The following is a 27,977-nucleotide window of genomic DNA, read 5'->3' on the forward strand; positions in this document are numbered from 1 at the left end:
CCAGATCTCACGAACTCAAAACATCGAAGCAGATGGCCTCGCCAAATTGGCCCCCGCCACCAAAAGCATAACGGCAAGGAAGTCCACGAAGGCTATTGCAGCGCTCATTCCGGTGATCAAGCACTCGTCAGGTGCATCATACGGGCCGGGTACTATTGGCCCACCATGAAGAAAGACGCCTCGGAACTCATGAAGAAATGCGAGCAATGTCAGAAGTAAGCCCCAATAATCCACCAAGCAGGCAAACACCTTCATTCGGTCACTTCTCCATGGCCATTTATTAAGTGGGGAATGGATATCGTGGGTCCACTCCTGCCGGGACGAGGTAATGTATGATTTCTTTTAGTTTTAACTGGCTATTTCTCTAAATGGGTGGAAGCAGGGGTATTTTCCCAAATTCGTGAGCAAGAGGTAACCATTTTCATATGGAAAAACTTCATCTGCCGATTTGACCTACCTAAAGAGATAAGCTGCGACAACGAACATCAGTTCACAGGAAGAAGAATCATCAAGTTCTTCGAAAAATGGCATATCAAAAGAATACTTTCAACTCCTTACTACCCAGCTGGCAACAGACAAGCGGAATCCTTCAATAAGACAATACTAAACATCATAAAGAAGAAACTTGAAGAGGCAAAGGGACTATGGCTAGAAATACTCTCAGAAGTATTATGGGCGCACAGGACTACCCCGAAGACGAGCACAAGAGAGACACCTTACTCCCTCATCTACGGAATAGAAGCGGTCATACCAGTCGAAAGCGGAGAACCCAGTCTGAGTTACTCTCATGAAAGCGGTACCAACAACGACGAGAATATGAGGCAAGATCTCGACGAGGTCGAGGAGCGACGAGATATGGCGTACATAAGGATGGTTGCTCAAAAACAGCAAGCAGAATATTATTACAACAAAAATGCAAAGGTTCAATTACTCAAGGTCGAACATTACGTACTCAAAGCCAAAACCTAAGCAAATAAGGATCTACGAGAAGGCAAATTGGGAACGAACTGGGACGGACCGTACAAAATTATAGGCAAAGCAGACAAAGGCTCATTCCAATTGGAAACCATGGAAGGGAAGCTCTTATAGAACAATTGGAATATCACCATCTCAAGTACTTCAACTTCTAAGAAACAAAAAGTGCCCTGTAAGTCGTACTCTTTTTTCCCTCACTTGAGTTTTGTCCCAATAGGGTTTTGTCAAGGAGGTTTTTAACAAGGCGACGAGTGGGACACTTTAAGTTGAAGTGTATGAGAAAGGATCGATTTTTCATTGCCCTAGTCCTCAAAATTCTCCAAGTCGAATAATTAAGGGACTAGATATACTGGGACTGTAACGCCAGCCAACACCCAAAACTTGTAACTTTCTCCAAAAATTGCCCAACGGCAAAATAATGTAATCAGAGCAACGACATCAAAGTAATAGAAAATCATGTTTATCGAAGCTGCTCTAATGAATGGTTAAGTTCAACCAAGTTGCTATCGGCCCTCGGCCACAATCTAATGAAAGGTTAAGTTCGACCAAGTTCGAACAACACCTATCAGCCCTCGACCATGATTTAATGAAAGGTTAATTTCTACCAAGCTCGAACAACACCTATCGGCCCTCGGCCACGATTTAATGAAAGGTTAAGCTCAACCAAGCTCGAACAACACCTATCGGCCCTTGTCCATGATTTAATGAAATGTTAAGTTCGACCAAGCTCGAACAACACCTATCGGCCCTCAACCACAATTTAATGACAGGTTAAGACACCTATCGGCCCTTGGACATGATTTAATAAAAGGTAAAATTTGACCAAGCTCGAACAACACCTATTGGCCCTCGGCCACAATTTAATGAATGGTAAAGTTTGACCAAGTTCGAACAATACCTATCGGCCCTCGGCCATAATTTAATGAAAGGTGAAGCTCGACCAAGCTCGAATAACACTTATTGGCCCTCGGCCACAACCTAACATAAAGATGTGTTTGACTAGCTCGAACAACACCTATCAGCCCTCGGCCACATCTCAACTAAGAGACATACTCGACGTATATAAACAAAGGGCCGATATGGCCCACGACTATTTGGCTCAAAGGCTACGGCCACCTAGAGGATGACAATAATAAAAATGATAAAGAAGCAAAACATACAAGTACAGAGACGAAACGCAAAAATGAAAAGGTACAAGTAAAACAAAAATCAACTTTGATATTCATATTCATATTCAGATGAAGAGTATTTTACAGAAGCGCTCGAAGACGCCAACAAAAAATACACAAAAAGTTAAAACAAAAACTACTAGCCATCGCCAACCCGGCCTTCGACACCCTCTCCAACCTCGCCTTGACCATAGGCGGAGTCATACCAAGCATCGTCCGCGAGACGGTCTACACCCTTGTCCTTATCTTCCTCGGAACTAGGTTGGGGCATAGCAGGATCATAATCACAAGCAAGCCGAGCCTAACGAGCTTTGACTCGAGCATCTTCGAGGGCCGTCTCAAAAATAGAACTTGTCATATTCAAATCACGGAGCACATCCAGTCGTACCTCAGCATAGATCCACTCCTCGTACAGCTCCCGAGGAATGTTAGGATATTTAGAAGCGTTAGACGAAAATGGCCACGCAAGCAGTTGGGTCTTCTCTGCCTCAAGAGAAGCAACTCGATCATGCAGCTTAGAGTTTTCGTTGTCCAGCTCCCCAATTCTCTCCTCAAGCCAGTCCTCTTTAGCCCTAGCCATTGAAAAATCATTATCCCACTTAGAACGGAGAGTCTTGTTCGCCAACTCGATATCACTCTTTCTCCGAGCATCCAGTCGGGAAGACTTCTCCTTCTCGAGCAACTGTTGCTTCTCAGCGACCTCCCCCCTAAGAGTGTCGATTTCAAGCTGGCATCCGTCCAACTAACTTCGCAATTAAGCCAGCTGAGCCTGAAGGTCACTGCATTGGGCCTCCATGCCCTTACTTAGCTCGAGCTCTTCTTCCTTTTCCCTCAACGCTCCCTCGAGAACGCTGAACCTCTCCACGGCCACCATTAGCTCCTCATCTTTCTTCTTCAATTCTTCTCTCAAGGCCGGCACATCACCCTCCTCGCGAAGCCACCTCCGAAGGTCCCAGTACTTTCCACGGTACTGTTCATACTTACCCTTCAACTTCATATAAATTTCTTTACGTCTTTTCTCCCTCCTAGCACTGTCAATTTCCAGAATGACCATCTGCAAATCAAAAAAAAAGGTGAAAGTAAGAACTTAAAAATAAGTTAAATCAAAATGAAAAGAACGGACAACATCCATACTTACCCTCGGCGTCGGAGCAAAGAGGACCGAGAGCAGGGACCACCTCATCAGTATTTCGCAGCAAATCACGATCCATTGAGATCGTGATCGTGATGGTCCTAGAGCCTCACTCCATTCTCGCCTCGATTTGGGTGAGCCTCTCATCGATCATCCTAAGATCGTTAGGGTCCATGTCGGAACTTGACTCATCGCCCTTATCGATGACGATTTTCCCTCTATCATCGACCGCCGGAGAAACATCCACTGCTGGCATGGAAGACGAAGCCTCCTCCTGCCTTGCAGATACAGGGCCATCATCAAGTGTCCTTTCCACGACCATCTCTCCCTCAGGATACACCAGCTCGCCCGCGTTTGCCTCTTCCAGTTGTGGGGCCTCGGAGGTCACCCCAACATCGTCTTCGATATGTATCGTCGTCGTCTCTTGAAAAGTGAAGTCATCCTCTACTGAATTGACGACCATGTGGACTCCTCTCTGACATCCACAGCCTTCCTCTTGCGAGGCCTTGTCCCCATCATGAGGGGAATCTTCATCATCATCATCAATAAGCGAGAATAACTAAAGAGTGGATGCAGCAGCTAGGATGAGGCCGGATATAGAAACCTCAGCAGCCAGGATGGGGGTGGATGCAGAAGGCGCAGTAGCCGCAACGGGGGCAGAGACAAATAGCGTGGTAGACCTTCTCCTTCTAAATATGGGCACAGGTTCCCTACTCCTTCGGGAATACCCCCTAACTGAACCTAAAGAAGAAGAAGCGTAGGGGTTTACAACGAAGCGAGCCAACATTATTAAAAAAAGATAAGCAAAAATCACGGCCAGAAAAGAAAAATTATCTGTCGAAGGGAGGGCTGGTCTAAAATTCTGAAAGAAGCTCAGCCGGTCACGAATCCCCGAGGTGTGGGGAAGAACCTGCCCGACCCAGTCAGTGATACGTATATCCAAAGGAGGAGGAAAATAAGAACTATTCAACCGATTCATAATAGGTGAAGTGTTTCAAAAGGTAAAAACAAAAGAAATTCAGACACTTACAGGTATGGTTCTAGGCCTCAGGGAAGCCGTCGACATTAGCCATAACGGCCTCAGTCTTGACATAGAAGTAGTCGAGCCAGAACAGGCGACTACCCTTGTCGTCCATCCTCACCAGCAAGTATTTGCCTCCACGGTGATGAAGGTTCAATATCGTCCTTCTTTAGAAGCCAGGTGTGAATATATGCACAACTGTCGTACCGTTACCTCGACTCCTACTATATCAGCAAACTTGGACAATATCTTGATGACCTTATAAACATAAGGAGTGAGCTGAGCAGGGCAGAAGCCATAATGGCGGTAAAACTCCTCCACCAGCGGGAGAAGGGGGAACGAATAGCCAATAATAAACGGGTAGGCATAAAAAGCACAATAGCTGAGATGGTGAACGTGCACCACATCCTCATCAGCAAAGATCAGTTCCATATGGTTGAGGAGGCCAAACTTGGCTTTGAACTCAACCAACTGCTTAGGAGACATTGATGATAAAAAAAATTTGGGCTTCGCGTCTGTCGACCATTGAAGGTCAGACCTAGCCGCGAGGGATGATCTCCTCCACTGAAGGAAGAGATTTGTCTTCTGCAACGGCAGCAACGTCCTCCTCGTGAGCAGGGAACACAACTGCCAAAGGGACAGCATAACTCTCTTCATCAGCATTAAAAGAAGGGTTAGACATGGTTATGAAAAAAGATGGGAGTATAGAAGAAAGTTAAAGCTCAGAAGATTCAAGAGAGTAAACGGGGTTTATGAGAGCAAAGAGAGTATGAAAGGAAATAAAGTTTGAATAATGAAGAAACAATCCCTATTTATAAAGATTGAGGCACCAAATCCGAAACGGTTAGTTTTAGGGATAAGACTTTAAAGAGAATATTCCTGTAATTTGTACTATTAAGGTTTTGTGGCCCATGTTCCCTTATAAATAGAAAGATGTGTGTTTATAGAAGGGGGTTGAACACTCAATGTAAAAGAACAACACTTTGACATTCTCTGAAGATTCTTGCTTTATATACATACAAAATATACCTTTTCCTCATATCTGATTTTAACTTTTCTCCCACGATCCAAGAAGAATACGAATATTCAAAGGTTCATCAATCACTTATCATTGTAGGAGGAATATCACCGAATTCAACCCTCTTTCGGTTATCTCACTTGTATTTATTTACTTAAATGCCATTATATTTAATTTATTACTGTTGAATGTTGTCTTCTTAGTTCTTGGGTCATTAAATACTGTTGTTGTTACATATTTATTGATATCTGATGGAACTTGTGACTTTTTGTCACGAAATCGGTTAAACGACCTTTTGGATATTAATATTGGCTAAAACTAACTCTATTCTATTAGAAAATCTATTTGTTTAAATCTAGATCTAAATTTTGGGTCAAACAATTAGGTTCACATAAATTGAAACACAGGGAGTAATACATAAAATCTGCATCCAAAGCCATAAGTAATATTTTAAGCTCATTTAATAAAAAAATAATACAAAGATGTAGAAAAAATTGTGTATTTTTTCTATAACTTTGAAAATTAGTATAAAAGATTGAAAACTTGGAATGGAGGTTTATTGCTTTTATATGTCACTAAACAAAATAATAATGAAATTAAAAATTTGTTGCCTTCCTAACGTAACATTCAAACGAATAATGAGGTTCTTTAATTAATTAAAAGTTCAAACAATGAATAAAAAAAATAATGAAATTATTAAAACTTATTTAAAGTTACAATTTTATCCAAAATAGAATGCACTTATGAAAAATAAAAAGATTAATCAACATTTTGTGCTGAAGGTTCGTACTTTTGTAAAAATAATATAGATAGATATAGATATAGATTTACTCGTGTCGAAATGAGAGGATGATATTAGAGTTTTTTTTAAAAAAAAAATGGGATTGAGGTACAAGTAAATTTCTGTTCTATTTTCGAGTATTTTAGTTACCATTTTAACTGTCCGAGTAAAATTATCTATACATTTTCAGCAGCACCAGTTTTTATTTCTCTGTTTACCGATTCGTAATTTTCTATACAAATAATTTGGATCCTTTTTTCTTACAATAAAGCCATAATTTCTCGTATTATATATTATCAAAAACCAAATTTGTAAGGAGACATATTTTTTTTTTTTTGAACATAAAGGAAGCTTATATTACTTAAACAAAAGTATTACATAGTCCTAACATAATCCCGTAGGATATTGCCATTATTTATAGTGGTAAGACTATTACAAACATTAGTAGGTAAATACTTAGTACCATTATATAACCCTTGCTTGTTTCTATTTAATTCAGGTTCAACAAAAAGTAGGGGACGAGCAAGGTAAACACATCTAGTATGCTTGAAGTGACTAATGTCTTCCTTTGCTAGTTGATGTACTACTCCATTTCCTTCTCTGAAGTTATGTCTGATTGTTGGGGCTCTCAGTTGGTGCATTAGTAACCTGCAATTGAGCAAAGTGTTGTTAGCTAAATCGTTGTTCTCATTTAGCAGTTTGATCATCTCTAAGGAGTCAGTTCCGATCTCTATTTGAGGGAACATCATCTCTACTGTAATTTTTAATCCTTGCTCCAATGCTAGCGGTTTCGCCTGCACTGAAGTCACTACATAACAAGATTTATAAAAGCCCATAATTCAGTCTCTGTTATTATTTCTAAAGACTCCTCATATACCTGCTTTTAGAGTAGCTTTGAAGAAAGCTCCATCGATGTTAAGCTTGACTGTGTTGTGATGCGGCTTTAGCCAACTGATATTTATTTTAATCTTAGTAGTTTTAAGAGGGTTTGTTTCAGTGAAAAAAATATGTTCCCAAGCTTTTTGGAGGACTTTAGAGCACTCAAATCAAGATTAAGATTGTTAAAATTATTGTTATTCCTATTTTTCCAAAGGTTCCATATGGCAAATGAAAAAATATTTTTCCAATGGTCAGTATGATTACTAGGTTGCACCCGTGAATTTTTTAGATAGATTAGCCAGTGAGAGTTGAAAGTGTTTGGTTTGAAGCATCATCCCCAATTTTTCCCAGAAACGTGCTGATATGGGACAATGGAGGAAAATGTGTTGAGCATCTTCAGGTCCTTGTTTACAAATGGGGTACTTTTCATCTATGTCCATACCAATATGGTGCAAGAAAGCCCTACATGATATACGGTTATCCAGGCATTGCCAAAAGAAATATTTTATTTTATTTGGGCAGTGAAGTTTCCAAATCCAAGAGAAATTCAATTTCAGGTATCCATGTCATATAGTCCTTTTTAAGATGATTACTAGGGATTGGTGTAGCACTAATCTTAGTAAAAATAGAAGGTGGCAGAACAAAAAAAATTTTGGAGGTATCCCACTCATCTCCATTCATTAGGTCTTGTAAAGAGAGGTTGTAATCACTCAAATGCAGCGGTCCTTCGATACTGCTTCTAAGATTAGTATTGTTATGGATCCATCTAGAGGACCAAATGTTGATTTTTGAGTTTTTTCAAGGGTGCCACATAATGCCTTGGTTACAAATCTTTCAACCTTTAATACGAGCAGACCAAATAAAGGAGGTGTTAATAATAGAATTTTTGTGGGCGTATTTCCAGGTAATGAGTTGTGCCCGGGGGTCTGAAGGACTATTTAGAAGTCTACAAGCAAGATTTGTGAGCAATACTAGGTTTTGTTTTTTGGAGACTGAACGAATGCCTAGGCCACTCTCCATTTTGTCTTTAGTAACAGTCTTCCAATTAACAAGGTGTATTTTTTTGCCGGAATTAGTAATACCCCATATAAAGTCTCCTTGAATCTTATTAATTTGATTTAGGGTCTTAGTGGGGAGCATAGTATATTGCATTAGGTGAATAGGGATAGCACTTAAGGTTGATGTGACTAGAGTAGTTCTACCCGCTATATTAAGGAAGTTAGATTTTCAATGGGATAGTCTTATACGTATTTGATCAATGACAAATTGAAAATCTTTAGGCTTTGGTTTATGGTTTAACATTGGGAATCCTAGATACTTTTCAAATTCAAAGCTTAATTTCATGCCAAATAAATTGACAAAGTAGGAAGTGATACTTGTTGGGCATTTCTTGGAGAATACTAATTTAGATTTGACATAATTTATGGACAGGCCAGACTCTTCCGTAAATAATTTCAAGAAATTATTAATATCGTAGCCCGTTTTGTGGTTAGCCTTTCCTATAAGGGTTAAATCATCCGCAAAAAAAGATGGGAGAAGGTTGGACCTTTATAGCTCACTTTAACAGGTCCCAAAGCATAGTATCAATTTGATGGTTTATGAGTCTTGAGAGAAGTTCCATGCATAAAATAAATATATATGGAGACATAGGATCTCCTTGGCGTATGCCTCTACTAGGACTGAAGTAATTTATTTTTGTGTCATTAACAAGAACCCCAATGTTGCTAGTACTAATACAGTGCATAATAAGCTTGGAGATTTTTGGAGAAAAATTAAAGAAAGTGAGAGTTTTGTAGATAAATTCCCAGTCCAATCGATCGAAAGTCTTTTTAAGGTCTATTTTTAATAACATGTTGAATTTAGAGCTTTTAGAATTGCGCGTGTTATTTAAAAGCTCTTGGATAATGATAGCATCATCGCAAGCTCAAGGAGACGTGCTTATTGACATTTCAATAGTCAAATGTTACTCCTACACATTCCTTATCGAAACATCTGGAATGTTTCAATAGTCAAATATAATATTTGACTATTGAAACATTCTATAATGTGCATGAAACTACGGAGATATGAATAATAAATTATTGAAGATTTTTATGAGAGATAGGAGTATAAGAAAATTATGGAAGAAGCATCAATTTTCAAGTTTCAACTTTTAACATTGTATGTTTATTGTAACACACACTTTCTCTTCTTTTTATTTTGATGTACACATTTTTAGTTTTCATGTTCAGTAATTAGTAAAATCGTTGCACAAATAAGCGTATTAACGTTGGGCTCATTCACTAGATTATAAGGGATCATGTGGTAGGGTGTATAAGAATAGTATAGAATAGGGATTGGGAAAGGATTTGAAAAAGGTTTTGAAAGGGCAATTCTATCTTTATGTATACGTATCCATATATTAAAAATTATGGTATTGTTAATGTCATGGTTTGCTATATATAAGAATAATACTGAATAAGGTGTATAACTAATACACGTATTAGTTATACATAGGTTAAAAAATACTACCCAATGAAGAATTAATAATACCAAATTTAATACATATATTATTTTCTCTATTACATCCTACCAAAAGATCCCTAAAGTATTAGTAACGGTCCACTCATTCAAAAATACATGATAGTTTACTTGCATTAATTCAACCATCATACGCGTACCGAATATTTTAGCCATCTCCAAAAATATCATGCACTAATAATGTGTCAAATTATTTTGATTTTCAAAAGTAGAAGTAAAACTCGAAGTTTTAAGTTTTTCAAAACCGAAATACGCTTGTTTTCAAAATACATCTCTCTTTTATTCCTTTTTTAAAATAATAAAAAATAAAAAAGGACTGACCAAAACAAAATTCAGGTTCGCATTTTGCAAGTATAACTATTTCCTAGAAATATTTCCGAACTTAATTATTGTATAAAAATAAAATCCAAAAATAATGGAGTTCTAACCACTAATATAGCCTTGGAAGCGAAGATATAAAGCCTTTTGAATTATTTGAGTGTACTTAGGGTGGTGACCCACCATCACATGATTTTCAAATAGATGTTAAACATTCCACATGGTTGCCAAATTGGATTTAAGGCAAAATCACATGATTGCTCCTTGCCACCTACATAAGATAAGAAGACAAATCAATAAAGTATGAGGTCCCGGATTCGAACATTAATAATAAAACTACTAATTTGATGGGAAGTGTTTTCTTATTTAACGGGGCTTGCGCGATACAAATTTAGATTAGTCGAGCCCCAAAAGGGTAAGGGGCACCGGGTGAAAAAAAAAAAGATTACGTCTGATTTCTTTAATATATATTCTTTTCCTCCCAAATCACAACACAGTTTTGTATATACTAATTATTGATTTGTTGCATTGTAAGCTGTCTTTGTCCAATTTTCTTAGGCAATGCAACTGATTTTCTTAAGTTTTTTTGCTTACTTGTTTTCAAAGTCACAATTGTTTCTACTTTTTTGATATTTCCATCCATCTTTTTGATTAAAAAAAAAACGAGAGAAAATTTTGATTTATGCATACACTCATCCTTACTAAGGTAAACTTGATGAAAAAGCTAAACATTACAGAAAGAAGGAAAAGACACTGAAGATTGATTTGTTTTTCCTTAAGAAGAACTACTTTCGATAAGGAAAAACTTGAAAGAGAAATGAAAGATACATCTTCCTTTTCTGTGAAATTTCTTAGACCATGGGTCAATTTTTGAAAGGTGATCACTCAATTACAAGTACATTAACTAGGAACGAAAGTTCATTAACGTAGTTCCCAGTTTAACTAAACGTTTAGTTGTTGATGACAGTAGTTGAGAATTACAAACTTCTACTTAGATTTTCTAGCAATAGAATTTATTTAACCACCTTTTCTTTTCTTTTTTTTTTTTTTTGGGGGGGGGGGGGGGGGGGGAGGAAATTAGGAGGAAGCCTTTTAATTGCAATTCTGCAGATTACATTACATAAATGAAATCTGATGACTAGTAATTTAATAGGGAAATGTTGATTTGCGTAATTTGCTAAGTAAAAAAGAAATGGTCTCCTATGCTCCCACGAAAAAACAGTTTAAAAAAAAGAGAAGGAAAATGCCATATTTTTTTAATAAAGAAGCCTGTTAATTGCAAATCACATATTCGGATTAATTAGCGTAATTGTGGCAAAAAATATTGACTTATGTAATTTGCTACTAGTAATATTTTAAAAGTCCACGGGACAAAACAGTTAAAAGAGAAAACATGGTTTTTTTTTATATGCGCCGTAATATTATTTTATTTTTAAAAAAGAAAGTAAAATCAGGTCGCTAGTAGAAGAAGCGATCTAGACGAAAAACATTTTAAAGCAAAACCGGCAAACCACTGCTATTGGAGCGCCGTTACTTTGCTAAATGTTGAGATTTTAAGCTTGCATAACTTAAAGAGGGTGAATGAGAAATAGAGGAAAAATAAAATATTTGAGTTTTTCTTCTTGGCAAATAGACATTGTCCCATATTGGAGGAAGAAAAGGCTTTTGATGGGTATATATATAATTGCTCTTCTTCTAGCTCTTAAAGAGTTAAGAAGAAGGCAAGCCTCGCGCTGTCGTCGCTCGCTCGGCTTCGGATTTGGATTTGGTCAATTGATTGATTAATATTTTTGGACAAAATTTCTTTCAATTATATAATTAATTAATTAAATAATTAACGAAAAATTCAATCCGGAATAACCCATGACCCGCGACCCGATCCGGTCAGGCCCGTTTTCTTTCCCGGATTATTTTAAATCCGTTTTCCCGCAATATTTCAAACAACATGTTCCAACAGCCATGGCTTTTCAGAAACAATGCCAGCAACACTATAAATATACTTTGAATCCTAGAATCTTTCCTTACGAAATTTTCTGATCTTCTTCTTCTTCTTCTGCACAAAAATTTCAGTGTGTTTTATAGCCTTCGAGTGGCTCGCTGTTCACCGTTATTTTTGGTACTAACACTCCGATGAGTTAAATCGTTCTATCCTGGGAGGATATATTCCAGCACCTCGGGTATTTGAGGGGAATAATTTTCTTAAAGACACACTGTGTATTCAGTGGGCTCGATTTATTCCTATACTGTTTTTTCAGAATTTATTTCGTTAAACAAGTATTACTAACTTTCTGTTTTGTTTATATATTTCAGAAAGTTTAATGGTTTAATTATTTATTACAGCAATCCAGATTTATAACAATCTTAAGGAAATTATTTTATTATATTCTGTATTTTGTTTGTGGAGATTAAAACCTGGGTGGTTTTATACTCCTTCTGAATTTTACTATTCTGATTTGAAGATATAAAAACTTCATCAGAGTATTGAAATTCAGAAAACGATTTGAAGAACATAAAAACTTCATCGTTTTCTGTGAAACAGTATATAAAAATTTCGGTTTTATTTATTATACATACTGTATGTTGTTAATAACAGTATTATTTACTATTCTGGTTTTGCCATTAATTGAACTCTTCTGGTGTTTACAGTGAGAAATGGCAATTGATAACAGAAATTCTTCTGCGACTGTTGCGGCAACGACGATAGCCTCGTCAAGCCGGACTGTTGTTTCACCGGCAGAGAAATCGAAAAAGTTTTCCGGAGCCAACTTCAAAGGATGGCAGCAAAAGGTGTTCTTTTGGCTTACCATACTTGGTATGCAGAAATTCACTAGTGAAAAACCTCCAGTGCCTGCTGCGGACATGCCGGACAACGAGAAATTCATGATTGTTGAGGCGTGGAAGCAGACAGATTTTCTTTACAAAGGCTATATCTTAAGCGCTTTAGAGGATGAGTTGTACAATGTCTACAGTGCGATGAATACTTCGAAAGAATTATGGGACGCACTTGAGAAGAAGTACAAGACTGAAGATGCATGCTTGAAGAAGTTCGTGGTTGCCAAGTTTCTAGACTATAAAATGATAGACAGCAAAACTGTTGGAACCCAAGTTCAAGAGTTTCAACTTATTTTTCATGACCTTATTGCTGAAGGTATGGTCGTGAATGAAGCATTTCAAGTGGCTGCAATGATTGAAAAATTGCCTCCTTCGTGGAGATATTTCAAGAACTATCTTAAGCACAAGTGCAAAGAAATGAAGTTGGAAGATCTTGTGATTCGTCTCAAGATTGAGGAAGACAACAAAACAGCCGAGAAGAAGTCTCGTGAAAATTCAACAATCATGAGAGCTAATATCGTTGAGGAGACTGCTCCAAAAAGTAAGAAAAGAAAGAGGTCTTCTGGACAGACTAAGGAGCAGAACAAAAAAGAAATTCAAGGGCAGCTGCTACAATTATGGAAAAATCGGTCACAAAGCCCCTGATTGTCGTCTCCCGAAAAAGTATAAGAAGAAGGGACAGGCCAACATAGTGGAGAAGAATGATGACATTGATGATCTGTGTGCAATTCTTTCGGAATGCAACCTAGTTGGAAATCTGAAGGAGTGGTGGATTGACTCTGGAGCCACTCGACATGTTTGTGCTGTCAAGGAAGCATTTGCGACTTACTCTACTGTTGATCCCGAAAAAGAGCTTTCCATGGGAAATGCTGCAACAGCCAAGATTGAAGGTTATGGGAAGATATTCCTGAAGATGACTTCTGGCAAGCTGTTAACGCTCAACAACGTTCTTCATGTTCCTACTATTAGGAAGAATTTAGTTTCTACTTCTTTACTTGTTAAGAATGGATTTAAATGTGTATTTATTTCTGATAAAGTTGTTGTAAGTAAGAATGAAATGTATGTTAGAAAGGGCTACCTCACATAGGGTCTCTTCAAACTAAATGTAATGGTTGTTGAAAGTATGAATAAAATTTCAGCTTCTTCTTATTTATTGGAGTCAAATAATTTATGGCATATTCGTTTAGCACATGTCAATTACAAAATCTTGCAGAAGTTAATTAATTTAGAAGTATTGCCTAAATTCGAGTGTAATAAATCAAAATGTTAAATATGTGTTGAGTCTAAGTTTGTAAAATATCCTTATAAGTCTATTGAAAGGAATTCAAATCCTTTAGACTTAATTCATACTGACATTTGTGATATGAAGTCGACACCATCTCGAGGTGAGAAAAAGTATTTTATTACTTTTATTGATGATTGCACTCGATATTGTTATGTTTATTTGCTTAATAGTAAGGATGAAACAATTGAAGCATTTAAGCAATACAAGAATGAAGTGGAGAATCAATTGAATAAAAAGATCAAAATGATTAGAAGTGATAGGGGTGGAGAATATGAATCTCCGTTTGCAGAAATATGTTCGGAATATGAAATTATCCATCAAACTATTGCACCTTACACACCTCAATCCAATGGAATTGCGGAAAGGAAAAATCGGACATTAAAGGAAATGATGAATTCTTTATTAATAAGTTCCGGATTACCGCAGAGTTTGTGGGGCGAAGCTATCCTTACAGCTAACTGAATACTCAACAGAGTACCCCACAGCAAAACGCAATCTATTCCATATAAAAAATGAAAAGGAAGAAAACCCAACTTGAAATATTTCAAAGTGTGGGGGTGTCTAGCAAAGGTACAAGTTCATATACCTAAAAGGGTTAAAATCGGACCAAAAAATATTGATTGCGTTTTCATTGGATATGCTACAAACAGTTAAGCATGTCGGTTTTTGGTTCATAAATCCGATAATCCCGAAATTCACGTTAATACGGTAATGGAATCAGATAATGCTGAATTTTTTGAAAGCATATATCCGTATAAAACTGAATGTGAGTCGTTAAGTGAAAGACCTAAACGACCTCGGGAAGAACCAAAGGAAAATACTCCAAGTATAAAAGATCCAAGGCGTAACAAACGTCAAAGAACATCTACTTCCTTTGGACCAGATTTTGTGACATTCTTGCTTGAAAATGAGTCTCAAACTTTTAAAGCAGCTATATCATCTTCTGATTCAACATTTTGGAAAGAGGCAGTCAATAGTGAGATTCAATCAATTTTGGATAACCATACATGGGAATTGGTAGATCTTCCTCCGGAAAAATAAGCCTTTAGGTTCGAAATGGATCTTTAAACAGAAAGTGAAAGCTGATGGCACTATTGACAAATATAAGGCAAGACTTGTTGTCAAAGGTTATAGACAAAAGGAAGGCCTTGATTACTTTGACACTTACTCGCCAGTAACGAGGATAACACCTATTAGGGTGTTAGCGGCACTAGCGGCCATGTATGGTCTTGAAATCCATCAAAGATGTTAAAACAGCTTTCTTAAATGGAGAATTAGAGGAAGAGATTTACATGGAACAACCTGAGGGTTTTGTGGTTCCTGGTAAAGAAAAAAAAGTATGCAAACTTGTTAAGTCGCTTTATGGACTAAACAAGCACCCAAACAATGGCATGCCAAATTTGACCAAACAATATTGGCAAGTGGGTTTAAAATCAACGAGTGCGACAAATGTGTTTACATTAAAAACACTCCAGGTCATGAAGTCATTGTTTGTTTATATGTTGATAATGAGCAAAAACATGGCAGATATCAATGCTACTAAGCGCATGTTGGCTAGCAAATTCGATATGAAAGACTTAGGAGTTGCTGATGTGATCTTAGGAATCAGAATTCACAAGACTCCACAAGGTCTAGCATTATCACAGTCTCACTACATTGAAAAGTTACTTGACAAGTTCAAGTATTTGGATATCAAAATTGTCAAAACTCCAATTGACGTGAGTTATGCACTTCAAAAGAATGAAGGTGAAAGTGACTCACAACTGGACTAAGCAAGAGTATTGGAAAGTTTGATGTATATCATGAATTGTACGCGACCAGATATAGCATGTGCTATTAGTAATCTGAGTCGGTTTACAACTAATCTCAATCACATACATTGGATGGCAATGAAACGAGTTTTGGGGTATCTCAAACATACCCAAAATTATGCTTTGCATTACAACAAATATCCCTCAGTGATCGAGGGATATAGTGATGCAAATTAGATCACTGGATCATCTGAAGTTAAATCCACGAGTGGATATATTTTTACAATTGGGGGTGGAGCAGTGTCTTGGAAATCATTCGAACAAACATGCATCGCCCGTTCTACAATGGAATCTGAATTCATAGCTTTAGATAAGGCCGGTGAAGAAGCTGAATGGCTTCGGAATTTCTTGAAAGATATTCCATTTTGGCCCAAACCTTTCGCACCTATTTGTATACATTGTGATAGTCAAGCGGCAATAGGCAGGGCAGGGAGCGTTATGTATAACAGAAAGTCTCGTCATATACGAAAGAGACACAATACCGTTAGACAACTACTCTATAGTGGTGTTATCACAATTGACTACGTAAAGTCAAGAGATAACGTGTCGGATCCACTTACAAAAGGCCTATCTAGAGAGGCAGTTAAAAGATCATCAAAGAGAATGAGGTTAAGGTCTAGAACAAGTCATCATGGCGGTAACTCTACCTAGCAGACTGGAGATCCCACGAGCTAGGTTCAAAGAGATCAAACAAAGTTATGAATGACAGTTCAACATTGTCAAATAACTCAACCCATTCTCGTGATAAAGACAATGTTCAGAAATCGAGGTAAAGCATTAAGGCTTTTTGATGAGTCAACAAAGCTTAAAGGTTTTTTAATGATTTGCTAAGTCTGGCAGGATATGACCAGATAGTGTGCCTATAGGATTACACGTTTAGAAATCACCTATGTGAGTGTGAAGTGTAAGCCGCTTTAAGGGGAATGAAAGTAAAGGCCCATTCTCTATCTACTCATGAAACCAGGCGGTGTTCATGGCTGAAACGAACACAACCGTGAGAACCATATATGGTTAAGGATTGATTGTGTGACTTATGTTGTCTAGGTATACAACAAAGCTCGACGGTTCAAAGATATCAAATCTACCGATTCGCCGAGTATATCCGATATAAGTTCACTACGGAAAGTTCAAAGGGAAACCTGCTTATCCAGATGCAATTAATTCTTGCATGTAAAATACACACGCGTCCGTGCATTCCTTTATTTTATAGCCATTCCCCATTTATGTGGGGGATTGCTGGAATTTTAAGCTTGTGTAGCTTAAAGAGGGTGAATGAGAAATGGAGGGAAAATGAAATATTTGATTTTCCCTCCTTGGCAAAAGGACATTGTCCTATATTGGAGGAAGAAAATGCTTTTGATGGGTATATATATAATTGCTCTTCTTCTAGCTCTTAAAGAGTTGAGAAGAAGGCAAGTTTCGCGCCGTCGTCGTCGTCGCTCGCTCGGCTTCGGTCAAAGATCGATTGTTTGATTAATCTTTTTGGACGAAATTCCTTTCAATTAATTAATTAATTAAATAATTAACGAAAAATTCAATCCGGAATAACCCATGACCCGCGATCCGGTCCCGTTTTTTTTCCCGAATTATTTTAAATCCGTTTTCCCGCAATATTTTTCGGTGAGTTAAATCGTTCTATCCTGAGAGGATATATTTCAGCACCTCGGATACTTGAGGGGAATAATTTCCTTAAGGACACACTGCGTATTCAGTGGACTCGATTTATTTCTATACTGTTTTTCCAGAATTTATTTCGTTAAATAAATATTATTAACTTTCTATTTTATTTATATATTTTACAAAGTTTAATGATTTAATTACAGATTTATAACTCTAAATGATACAAACGATGAGTTGTGTGACACCAAATGATACAGACACCCACACTCCAGGACAGAAAGAGAGAAACATATATTGTTGCATTTCCCCGAGAGAAAGAGAGTAGAGAAAGAGAGTAAAAGGGGAGGTGTTGAGCGAGTGAGTTATCTGTGTGTTTGTACTTATATAGAGAGAGAGAGAAGCATAATGGAGAAAGCACTGACGAAAGTAGGGAGCTTGAAAAGTAGTACATTCTGGATTTCCAAAAAAGCCAAAGAAGAGATCTCCAACATCTCTCACGACCTCTCCGTATGCTCTCCTCCTTTTTCTGTTTCCATTTAAGGATTTTCTTTTCTTTGTTTCTTGTTATGTGCATTTATGGTTATCTTCTTCCAGCTAATTATAATTTCTAGCATAACATATGTGAATGTGAAATTTGGTTTGCTCGAAGAATTCTGCGCCAGGAGGCTAGATTAATACCAACAATTGGTGCTAAACATTGTGTGTTGACTTGCCTCTGTTTTTACCAATTTATTTTAATTTTGGGGCTAACATGGAAATTATGTTCCTTATAAATTTAAGATAAACTTCATCAACTGCCCGAGTAAAATTCTGGCCACTCGGTAAAAGGACAAGGAGAAGAGATCAATGCACAGCTGTAGATTGTGGAACTCCCAGTTTTGATCTAGAGATGGGGTCTAGAAAAATAGCCCCCTCCCCACTCCCTTTACATTTTTGTATGAAATCTTACTTGAGATTCACTTGATATTTAAAGTTAATTACTACCTCAATTAAGAAGGGAAGTCGTAAAGTTACTATCATGTGATCAGGAGGTCACGGGTTCGAACCGTGGAAATATAGCCCCTTGCAGAAATGCAGGGTAAGGTTGCGTACAATAGACCCTTGTGGTCTGGCCCTTCCCCCGACTCCGCGCATAGCGGGAGCTTAGTGCACCGGACTGCCCTACTACCTCAATTAAGTTTAAACGTAGTACTAAACCTTAAGCTATTAGGTGCTGCCTTCTGAATTCTGTCATTAGATGTTAAGGTGCTGGAGATTTGTTTCTATTGTTGTCTGTTTGATGATTGTGATTCCCATTGATATTGGTCAGGTCACCATTACGACTGTCCTTTTGAGGATGATGATAGGACGGACAATGATATTTTGAAGTCAATGAGAGGAATAGAAGGAGTGAGCGAACAGTGAGAATAAAAAGAGTTGAAGCAATTAGAAATCGAGATCAATTATGATGACGTGAAAATTTTTAACAACCAATAGGATTTGATGTGTGGAGTTATCCTTTGATTAACAACATTTTATATATGTGGTTTTGCCACCCTTTTTGTCATGAGAAAAGCAGCTATTATGTTCAGCAGTTGGTATGAATTCTCTATTTTGGACTGTGATGCTGAACATATGAACATCTTGTATAAGCTAACACTCCACTTGAGATGTCGTTCCCTTATTCTCTGACCATATCTTCTGAATCGACAGCAGTAAATTCTAAAGAAATGCATCTGTCTCCATTTGTGGAGAGCGAGGCTGAAAATATCAACAATTTCTATAAGTTCATACTTAAGATGCTCTTATTCGCTTGTAATATCTTCTGGATTCACAAAAGAAAATCCTAAAGAAATGTGTCTGTGTAGCAGAAATTGGCAAGGATTTCATCATTGTTTACTTGTCCCTAGACTGCATAAATTTTTATATAACATAAAAGTCTAGTCTGGTCAAATAATAAAAATCGACAACCCTGTAACTTGAGTTTTGGCAATTCAGTTTGTTGTAATTACATATGTAGATAAACTTGTAATGTACCACTTCATCACTCTGCTTGACTTCACATGTTTCAGAATTTGTCGAGCACTGTTGAAGAAAAGGCAAAATGGATTTTCAACAAGCTAAAAGGTATGCATTTACTTCTAAAATCAACTTCTGCATTTCTGTCTGCCTATGATTAAATGCATATTCATATATCTTTTTCTTGAGTAAACAGTTTATGTGGTTTTCAAGTTGTTACGTTCATAACTCTTAATTTAACAAGCACATTGGTGTCTTTGGTCCATGTGGATGACAAAGAATGGCGTATTCTGCTAAGAAAAAAAAACTATATTTGTTCCACTAGGAATAAGCAGGAAAGAGTAGTTGTCACTTCTACTTACAAAAATAAACAGTCACTACTGTTACCTCTTTCTGCTCTATTCGCTCAAATAACTGCATCCCACTTAGTCATCAGTGTGTAGGACAATCTCGTCCCAAAGTAATAGTCTTTGACTGGGTTTAGTGCCAAAATGTTGATTCATTCAAAACAGGAAGTAGCTGTCATGAAATGGCTGCAGCACATTGTTGTTTAAGCTTACTCTGGCTAACTTCTACGCCTTGTGATGTGATTTTAACTTCTAGTCAAATCCTAAGGGATTCTGAGGACTGAACAGTTTCCATGTGATGTAGAGCAAATAAAGATTTTGGGGTGACATAAATCACATCCCCATACAATAGCATTGACATCCCCATACTACAGTTGTTATGGTGAACCACGCTCCCAACAGTTGTCCTGTGGAAATTTTAATTTTTATCTCTAGGATGTAAAGTTAGTTCATGCACATTTTCAGTTCATATTCTCTGCAACCTCTAGCCCGCCAATCTGATGCAAATGATTCTGTAATTTGGCTAGGCAAACCTACAAAATCATTGCCAGATCTCCTACGAGAATACAACCTTCCTCCTGGTCTTTTCCCCCAAAACATAACATGCTATGAATTTGACGAGTCAAATGCAAAGCTCATTGTCTACTTGCCATCCGCCTGTGAGGTCTCCTTCAAAGATTCATCTGTTATGCGGTATGCTACTCGTGTCAAAGGAACTCTATCAAGGGGAAAGCTCACTGGAATAGATGGAATGAAGACCAAGGTCTTGGTATGGGTCAAAGTCACGAGTATCAACGTCGAGAGCTACAAATCTGATAAGGTGTGGTTCACTGCTGGAGTGAAGAAATCAAGGTCCAAAGATGCATATGAAATGCCTCGCGATGCTCTTAAAGTTGAGGAATTTTGAGGTTTTGACAAAGAGCAAAAAGTAAAAGAACAATTCAAAGAGGATAAATTTTTGTATTGTGAAGTTGATGATAGACCTGAAAACTGCTGTTCTTATGATTTGGTATATCCATTTAATAGAGAAAGCAATGTATGTTCATAGTTCTAATTGACATTTTTAGCTTTCTTATTAATTGTTTCCATCCGGCAAATTAGATCATAATTTGATGGGTAGTAAAATGATTATCGAGCACAATTGACATTTTGCACTAAGTTTGTGATCCAGGATGCTGTCTTCACTCTTTGAACAATTTACTCTTAGCTCATCCTACAAAGATTTGATGTACAGAACTTTAGTTGAGTTTTAATGTGAAACACGGTAATGTAATGAAATATAAAAGTAATTAAGAGGTCTATTTATTTTTTAAAACTAGAGAAGAGATTAAATAAATGCAATGTTCAATTAGAAAAGTGGTTAGGAAAATGATGCCAGGAGCATCTGTATTTTGCAAAGTGGATAGATCAACTACTACTATTAAAATATTTATTATTATAGGGTGAATGGGTGATTATCAATTTGAAGAAAAATTACTTGTTTTTAATATTATTTAAAAGTAAAAATTACTCACTCGTGAATCGTGATATTACTAATTTATTATGATTAATAAAACTAGATTCTTATCTTATGTGGCAGATCTCAATCGATAAAGTCAGTGTTGTTCTCTATACAAGGGTGCATATCTTCATTTTACCTAAAAAAAAAAAAAAGTTGTTAAAGTCATTGAAGCTACTTTTAGGAATTTTCTTTGGTCTAATGAGTTGTCAAAAAAAGCTTTGGGATAGGGTCTGTTATCCAAGGTTTTCAGGTGGTTTAAATATTCTAGACATTACAGTTTAGAATAAAGCGTCAATTAATAAAATGTTGTGGAATATTTGTAGGGAAAAAAAAAGATAAACTTTGGGTGAAGTGGATTCATTGTTACTATGGGAGGAACAGGAATATGTTTGAAAATGCCCTGAAGCAAGCATCTTGGATTGTTCAAAAGATTTTGAAAGCAACAAAGTACTTCAATGAAGCTTCTCTACAAAGCAATTTTACTTGAAGTTAAGGGTACATTCCATAAAGTAGCATGGAGGAAACATGTGTGTAACAACCAAGGTCTACCTAAATGGATTTTCATGTTGAGATTGGTTGCGGTTGGGAGATTGTATACAAAAGATAGATGGAGTTTTTACATTTCTATACATTATTTGAAACTTTATTACCCTCCCTACTCAAGTTTCAATTTAATTATATAGGTATATATAATTTATCAATTATATACATTTTAGGAATTCAATGAGAATCAATTAACTCCTATAATATCTCTAGCGTACATATCCCCCCTCCCCCCTACGTTTCTTTTTCCATACCCCCCACGATTCTGTACTATCTCCCTGCATTAACGCCCTCTTCCACTTTTCTTCAAAAATCTTTTATAATCTCTCTCAATTTTTCTGAATTCTCGTTTTAAATCCTACGAAAATAGTAATTGCTTGTTCGTCGCGGCATTAGTGCCTGTTCTGAAAACTCTCATAATTACTGATGCTGACATCTCCTTGGCTCTGCTGCAAGGTACATTTGAACTATGTAAGTTTTGATCTCATGTTCTTCATTCTTGAAAGAAAAAAAGTCTATATTTTGTCCTCCGGCCATCAATTTTTGTGCACAGATATGTAAATTCATTCTTTATTCAACTTCACAATTGTTCGCGGGTTGGTAAGAAGTCAAAAATTGGACAAAGAATAAAGAGTGCTCAAATGGTATTTTGAAGGTGTTTGACTATCCACCATTGACAACCATTAAAAAGCTTTGAAGCATTGAATTCGAATTTGGGTTTTTAAAAATCATTATTTATTTGGATTGGGTGTTGTTGCAAACAATTGGGAATATTGTTTGGAGTTTATATCTCAATTTTGAGGGTGTTTGGTAAAGATTAGACTTGATTTTGGTTGAATTTCAGAAGAAGAAGAAGAAGAAGAAGAAGACATGACATACAATATACTTACGATATTGTAGTAAAGTTGTAGTATAATTGTATGTAAATTGTATTCTGTCGTAGTTATATATATATTTTTTTTATTTGAATATTGTATGAAAGTTGAACGATAGTTGTATAATGTATGAATCGTTGTATAAAATTTGTATTTAAGTTATCAATACAATCTTTTTACATAAAGTTATTGATATGTATCAAAATTGTATTAGGAGAGTCAGTTTTGATTGAAATTTTAGAGAGTAAAAAGCACACACCACAGACAAAATATATACAAATCAGATACAAAATATATACAAAGACATATTGTATAAAATTTGTATAAAAATTGTATTTAAGTTGTATGATATTGTAATTGTATTTAACTGTGTAGAAATAATATATAAAAGTTGTAGATAAGTTGTAAATAAGTTATATAATATATAATTACTATGTATAAATCAAATACAAAATATACAAAAGACATATTGTATAAAAATTGTATAAAAATTATATTTAAGTTATATTTAAGCACACACCATAATTGTATATTTTACTATCCTTTCTATCCTCCCCTGCTTCTATGGCAGCTTTCCACTGTTCAGACAAAAACTAAAGAAACGTTTTTGAGAACCTGAATGTATGAGCAAACTTTCAAGATTGCTTAAATGCGGCCCGTCAGATTATACTAACATTTGGCATTAAATGCGGCCAAAAACGAGTAAAGAATTGGGGGTTATGGAAAGTACTCTTTATGGTATTTCTGTTACTCCTACCATATTAATGAGAAAAAAACATTGCTCGCCTTAAAACTGTTCTATCCAGCATGCTATATGACAATGTGAAGGATAGGAAAATATACAACTTCACAGCTCTTTCAATCTGAATCAGAAACTAAAGGATAGTAAAATATAGAACTTTACAACTCTTTCAATATGTTGTAATTTATACATTGTCTCAATGGGATTTTCTCGTTCCCAGGTTCGAGTGTTAATGGTTCCAATAAAAAGCCATTTCATATTTAGCTGTGAGTTTGTTACAGAAAACAGAAGGAAAATTTTGAAATATATCGATTGTAATACAATTTTTTAAGGATTAAAAAAAAAAGACCGAAACAATTAGCAAACAGAAATTCCTAAATATAAGTTCGATCAGGAGAGTAGAGGGGAGAAAGGAGAGAAAAAAGAAAAATGATATAACTAAATCCATTGATTGAAGACACTAATAATGGATTTAGAGCATTTTAAGGTAGATTGTATATAGTTTGTAGCTAAAATGTGTTTAGGTCGGGTAAATACAAAAATTTGAACATTTTTCATAATAAGGTTTCAAATAGTGTATAGGAACGAAAAAATCTCAAATAATAGATTATTCAAGAAGGGTGTGACTCGAGATCAATTTTGTCCTTTATGTGAGCAAGCCATGAAAGCATGGCCCATTTGTTCTTTACTTGTGAGACCACTGCACTACTCTGGAAGAAGATGCTCAACTGGATAGGTGTCACTAGAAATCCAATGGCCTGGTAAGATAAACTACAGTGGGCGATGCAACATGCTAGTGGGAGCAGTCCAAGAGCTGAGGTATACAGAATGCTACTAGCGCATGTTGTTTACCATGCGTAGATGGAAAGGAATTATAGAGTATTTTAAGACAAATAACAGAGTATTGAGGTAATAAAAAGACAGATAGTTCAAGAAATCCATTTTAGAGGTTCAATAAAGTAAAGATTGCAAAGCGGCTAGAGAGCTTAAACTACTACCCAGCCTAATTACTTCTGGCATTGAGATGATATTTTTGCTATTTTAGTTTCTAAGCTTAGACCGAAGGTTGAGACTTGATGTCCAACATTCAGGATTTGTATAGTGTACATAACTCCAATTTTGATAATAAAACTCTAACTAATTACCAAAAACAAATTATTATGATTAAATAATAAATTAAATTAAAAAATATATAAAACATATGTTACGTGTTTATTAGTTTTGTGAAGGATAATATTTTTAGTTTCGGAATATGGAAAGAAAAATAATTAACAAGGAAGGTAAATGAAGAGTCGGAAAGAGTGACGTGAGCACGTGACAGACGGTAATAAAGGATAAGGATGGGAAATTAAACTCCAAAATTCTCACCGTTAAAGACTGCGTCACTTGAACGCATCATTCGAAACTCTAAAGACTAGAAAAGCAACCCCTCACTCCTCAGTAGAGCTAAATTTAGGATCCTCTTCTCCTTATTTCTCTCCAGTAAAGTAGATCAAATCAACCATGTCGGACGAAGAGCACCACTTTGAATCAAAGGCCGACGCCGGAGCTTCAAAGACCTATCCTCAGCAGGCTGGTACTATTCGTAAGAATGGTCATATCGTCATCAAAAACCGTCCTTGCAAGGTCTCTTTCTTTTCCTTATAGTTTACTTTTATGCCTGTTCAGTTATTTGGTTATGGTCTTATGAATCCTATTTACTAAAAACTTTCTTTGGTATTTATTTTCTGTTATTGTGATTTTAAGATACAGAAGAAAGATTTGATTTTTTTCCGGTTTGCCGAGAATCTGTATGATATACTGGAAGTCACTATTGTTTTTATTTCCGGTCTAGCTCTGGTCCATTTATCAATTGGATATAGTAGGGTTTCTATCTGGTCCATATTTGATCTTCATGAAATTTTGTTTCCTTTTAGTACTCCGCACAGTTCATTCATGTGTTAAGATCTAGTGAGAATGACAAGGTTGATATGGTCTGACTACTGTATTTCCTCTTCTGTTCTCGGTTAACGGCTCTACAAGTGCCTGAATTGATCTAGTGTGTCTGTGTGTGTATATAAAAACAGAAGCAGATCTATGGATGGTTTTGTGAACCGTTGTTTTTTGCTCGAACTATTTGTACAATAAACATTCTTGAATGTGTATATAATAAGTGATCCTTATAAAAAAGTAAGATAACACTCGTTCTTAACTGACGTTATATCTGAATCTAAATATATCTCCCATTTTTAACCGAGCTTCGAACTGGCGCCGGGGATTTCTCGGTTATCAAAAAATATATGTCACCGTAACAGCCAAAGTCCTAGTAATATAAGTTTTGGAGATCCAATCTGGTGTTAAGCTTTTGGATATTCCCTGTTTGCTTCGTAATTGCTAGTACTAATATATCCCCCTTTTTCCCTATTCTTAGTCATGCTGCATATTCCCTGTTTGCTTCGTAATTGCTAGTACTAATAGGATTGTCGGGTTTGTTGTTGAAGGTAGTTGAAGTTTCCACTTCCAAGACAGGCAAGCACGGTCATGCTAAATGCCATTTTGTGGCGATTGACATTTTCACTGGAAAGAAGCTTGAAGATATTGTTCCCTCTTCTCACAATTGTGATGTAAATAACTGTCTCTGGACATATCATTTCCCTTGCTGCTTTCTTCTTGTTCTTCTACATAATTTTTACTAATCAACATATTTCCTTTGCAGGTTCCTCATGTGAATAGGACTGACTATCAGCTTATTGATATCTCTGAGGATGGATTTGTATGTATTTTGTTGTCACTTTTACTCTTTGTTAATTTGATCTCCTTATTGATAACAACCATCTCACTTGCAATATTGTTTCAGGTGAGTCTGTTGACTGAAAATGGTAACACCAAGGATGACTTGAGGCTCCCAACTGACGATAGTCTTCTGTCCCTGGTGAGCAGAATTACAGTTTCTGTTTTGGACATCAATGTTACATTTGCTATCTATTTTTATGTTCGTGAACCCGAAAATTTAAAGTGAATGATACTTGGACACAGGTTATCATTAGTGGAAGAGTAGCATGTACTGATAAGGGCATGGTTAGGAGTAGCCTCTAGATTTAGATTCCACAAGGCGTTAGCAGTTGGTTTGCTTTAATTTTCTTGATTATTTCATGAGCAGTTGATTCCTTTAATGCATAGATACAATATTTGTGCCATAAGTTTGTGTATTTCTTAAGACACTCTTCTGTTAAAAATAATGTTGTTTTCTAAATGATGAGCACAGATCAAAGATGGTTTTGCTGAGGGGAAGGACCTGGTTCTGTCAGTGATGTCTGCCATGGGAGAGGAGCAGATTTGTGGTATCAAGGACATTGGCCCCAAGTAGCTGCAGGAGGTGGTGGTGTATGTTACAAAGTTTCAAAAAAAGCTGTATCAAAGCTATGTAGAAGTACCAAAACTTCTTTACTCTTTTTTTGTTCCAGATAACTGCTATTCAACTGTATGTCATGACTGGATTCTTGTACCCACTACGCGCTTCCTATTTTCTGATATTGTTGCTACCTGCTAATCTCGTCTGCATGAAAGGCTGTGTTTCTGCATTATAAAGATAGATTTCTGGCTTGATATGCATACGCCCTTTTCCTTGTTTCGTATTATGGCCCCAACTCTTTATAGAGGTAATGTTGGTGGCAAGTTGAATTAAGTTGGTTAAGCATCTGATCTAGGTGTGGCAACAGATGTATCTGTTCTGTTCTCCTCTCTTCCTAATGCAATTTCATCTCCAACTTGAGCAATTAAAGATTGCCCAGCTTTGCAGTTGTTTTGCCTTCTCCAAACACGCATTTTCATTTTAGCAGTTTGTTCTATAGTAAAGGTAGCAGTCTTCTTGGGTGAAAGATTGATATCAGGCCATCTACACAGTTTTGAGTGTATAATCTATCATATTGATTAGTGGTTTACAACCGAGTGCATGTATTAAATTAAATATTAAATGGAGGGGTAATTAAAACGTGACAACACAATAGATTATGTCTTCAACTAAAGTACATGTTGAGAGAATCTTATGTAAAAAGTAAATGAGAACTGTGAATGTGAACTTTAGATGTTGCTGCTAAATTATGAGACTTTTTCCAGGAACGGAACACAAATTGATGAACTCTCCACTCTTTAGCTGTTTCATCATTGAGAGGGAATTGTTTTTCCTTTTCCCTCTGCAATGTGATTGGCTTCCACCCAAAAGTATTTTACAACAAATGTATATTAAACATTAATAATAACATTACAATTGATTAAACTATTGAGAGAAATTAACAATTTATGTCTTAAGTGTTAGTTGAAACAAGTAATTTGAAGTTAAGATAGTTATAAAGAAAGTGACCACCCAAAAGTGAGGGAAGCCGTTTTACTCCTACTGTAGAAAAATGTTTTTCATATAAAATAATTGCAATCGTGCCAAACATCATAAGATGATTTTTTTATGAAAACGGATTAATTCCTCATGGGATAAAACAGAGAACTATTCTATAAAAGCGGTGCTTCAATTTATGGAATTTTGACAACTTAAATTGCAGAGTAAATCACAAGCAGACTCTATTTTATTTTTGAGAAAATACGCATAAAAAGAGTGCAAAAATATCATTTTAAAATTC

At 36.3% G+C, this 27,977-nt stretch overlaps 2 protein-coding genes across 2 annotated transcripts; both read left to right on the forward strand.

The window, feature by feature from the left end:
• The first annotated feature begins 17,597 nt into the window (after window positions 1-17,597).
• LOC104118836 (uncharacterized protein At5g01610-like) lies at window positions 17,598-20,864 on the forward strand. The gene is made up of 3 exons (XM_009630204.4): window positions 17,598-17,868; window positions 19,413-19,467; window positions 20,234-20,864. Exons 1-3 carry the CDS (start codon window positions 17,767-17,769, stop codon window positions 20,611-20,613), a joined length of 537 nt encoding a protein of 178 aa, XP_009628499.1. The 5' UTR covers window positions 17,598-17,766; the 3' UTR covers window positions 20,614-20,864.
• Window positions 20,865-24,729: 3,865 nt separating this feature from the next.
• On the forward strand, window positions 24,730-26,896 carry LOC104118844 (eukaryotic translation initiation factor 5A-1). The gene is made up of 5 exons (XM_009630216.4): window positions 24,730-24,993; window positions 25,848-25,970; window positions 26,063-26,119; window positions 26,204-26,278; window positions 26,612-26,896. The coding sequence occupies exons 1-5, from the start codon at window positions 24,871-24,873 to the stop codon at window positions 26,711-26,713; spliced, it is 480 nt and encodes a 159-aa protein (XP_009628511.1). The 5' UTR covers window positions 24,730-24,870; the 3' UTR covers window positions 26,714-26,896.
• Window positions 26,897-27,977: the final 1,081 nt, after the last annotated feature.

The sequence above is a fragment of the Nicotiana tomentosiformis genome, chromosome 3 (genome assembly GCF_000390325.3).
Source record: "Nicotiana tomentosiformis chromosome 3, ASM39032v3, whole genome shotgun sequence".
NCBI classification, from domain to species: domain Eukaryota; kingdom Viridiplantae; phylum Streptophyta; class Magnoliopsida; order Solanales; family Solanaceae; genus Nicotiana; species Nicotiana tomentosiformis.